Source organism: Colobus angolensis, unplaced genomic scaffold (assembly GCF_000951035.1).
Source record: "Colobus angolensis palliatus isolate OR3802 unplaced genomic scaffold, Cang.pa_1.0 Scaffold168, whole genome shotgun sequence".
NCBI classification, from domain to species: domain Eukaryota; kingdom Metazoa; phylum Chordata; class Mammalia; order Primates; family Cercopithecidae; genus Colobus; species Colobus angolensis.
The window spans coordinates 5,041,225-5,043,272 of record NW_012114799.1 but is presented as its reverse complement, the minus strand read 5'-3'; the positions used below and the strand labels follow the sequence as shown (position 1 = coordinate 5,043,272).

Here is a 2,048-nt window from a genome sequence, read left to right as displayed (position 1 = left end):
TCTCTGAACATTTGTTCACAGTACTTGGCACTTCGAGCTTCTGATTTTCTCAAAAGTCTAGAGAGTAACTTGTCTTTTGCAAGCAGTTTAAGTTATCACTTCCTTTCTTTTGCCAAGTCTGTTACCACTTGTCTGTCTGCATTATGCCTTCTAAATATTTCTTCAAATCACTTATTCTCTGATGTCTCCTCTCTCATTCTGTCTTTCATAGTAGTTTTGTGTTCTTTTATTTTATCCCTTTGCTGTCAATCCAGCAAAGGGTTGGAAAGGAAGAAGAGACAATTGTGTAATCAATCTGCTATGCTTTAACAGCTCTATTGGAGATAATATCTCCTCCTAGAGGGCACAGAAAATGTTCTGGGTGGTTTTGGTTATTATAATGACTGGCTGATGCACTGGTAGTTCATGCCTACTTTATAGATAGATCTGCTAAACACCACCATGTGTGAGCCCACCCAAAATGCCAATGACACCCCCATTTACAAACAGTGACCTAGTGCGATTCAGAGTCATCAGTTCATCACAGCCTTGTATTAACTCAGTGTAAACAGTATGCTTAGACACTAACATCTTCTCTAGTTTAGAGTAGTGTCAAATCTTATTCATTACTGTTTTTCAGGCTGAGCTTTTTGAAAGTAATGTTCATTCAGAAATAACAATGAAAACAGTGTCATGGCTCCTTATTAAAAGGAAGAACACATTGGATAAATTGTTTTCTTAACTCCAGCATTCAATTTTGCTACATGTTTTGTCTTCATTTTAACAGATATTTTGGTAAAAGACCTCAGTGGGATTGTAGAGGGGCATCAAATCTTAATGAACTTCACCAGCTATTAAGTGACATAATGATTAGAAGATTAAAGACTGAAGTTTTAACCCAGCTACCCCCTAAAGTCAGACAGCGTATTCCATTTGATCTTCCATCAGCAGCAGCCAAGGTGAGAACCCTTGCTTGACTGAAAGTCTAACTTTAAATAATTTTGAATTATACTATTAAAGATTATACATATTTCATATTTCACAGAAGGAAAGGTTTGCTTTCTTAAAATAGGTTTAATTAATAGAACCTATAAATTGGTTTTGTATTTCAGCAAGAAAGCAGGAAGAATTCAATTTTATTCATCAGATACATAAAAAGATAAGGTAACCTAGTGGTTTAAGAAAAAAAGTATTTTTGCTGAAAAAAGAACTTCAATTGCAACAGAGATGTAGTATTAAGAATTCTAAATATCGACCAGGCACAGTGGCTCATGCCTGTAATCCCAGCACTTTGGGAGGCTGAGGCAGACGGATCACCTGAGGTCAGGAGTTTGAGACCAGCTGGCCAACATGGTGAAAACTCGTCTCTACTAAAAATACAAAAATTAGTTGGGTGTGGTGGCGCGTGCCCATAATCCCAGCTACTCGGGAGGCTGAGGCATGAGAATCAGCTTGAACCCAGGATGCAGAGGTTGCAGTGAGCCAAGATCATGCCATGGCACTTCAGCCTGGGCGACAGACTGAGACTCCATCTCAAAAAAAAAAGAATTCTAAATAGAAGGTGTGAAACCCAATAATTAGTGAGGGAAATTGGATTCCTTGCTCTAGAATTTCTTTTTAAAGTATGAATAACTGTCTTCTAGAATAACTTCATGCAGCCCTATTCTTGAAATTCTAAAACTCTATGATCATGTTTAAGACGTGAAATTCAGTATATCAGAAAACCAGTTTACTAATCCTTACCTAATCCTTATCCATGTTTATTTTTAGGGAATGCAGTGTTTGAAATTTCTGCAAATCTGAAAATGACTTTATTAACAGTTTTTCATTGTTATCTTGAAAGCGTATGAGCATTTTATAAACATTGAGCAATGTTACTTTTAAAATAAGAACAATCTGATTTTCTTATCTATTAGTTTAGCATTAGAAAGAAAAAATAAAATGGAATCAACATGATTGTATTATATTTTTACTTAATATTAATTTTATTTAATATTCTCCATCTTTATTTAAATCAAACCACATCTTTTTACAAAAGTACTTAGCTGCCGTATAGATTTTTACTACTC

General features: G+C 35.2%; 1 protein-coding gene across 1 annotated transcript in view; it reads left to right on the top strand.

The window, feature by feature from the left end:
- ZRANB3 (zinc finger, RAN-binding domain containing 3) overlaps nucleotides 1–2,048 on the top strand; it is a 343,238-nt gene that overhangs the window by 229,623 nt on the left and 111,567 nt on the right. Inside the window, exon 7 of the mRNA XM_011937745.1 lies at nucleotides 767–938. Within this exon, the coding sequence (XP_011793135.1) occupies nucleotides 767–938 (172 nt within the window). The remainder of the gene's footprint in view (nucleotides 1–766; nucleotides 939–2,048) is intronic.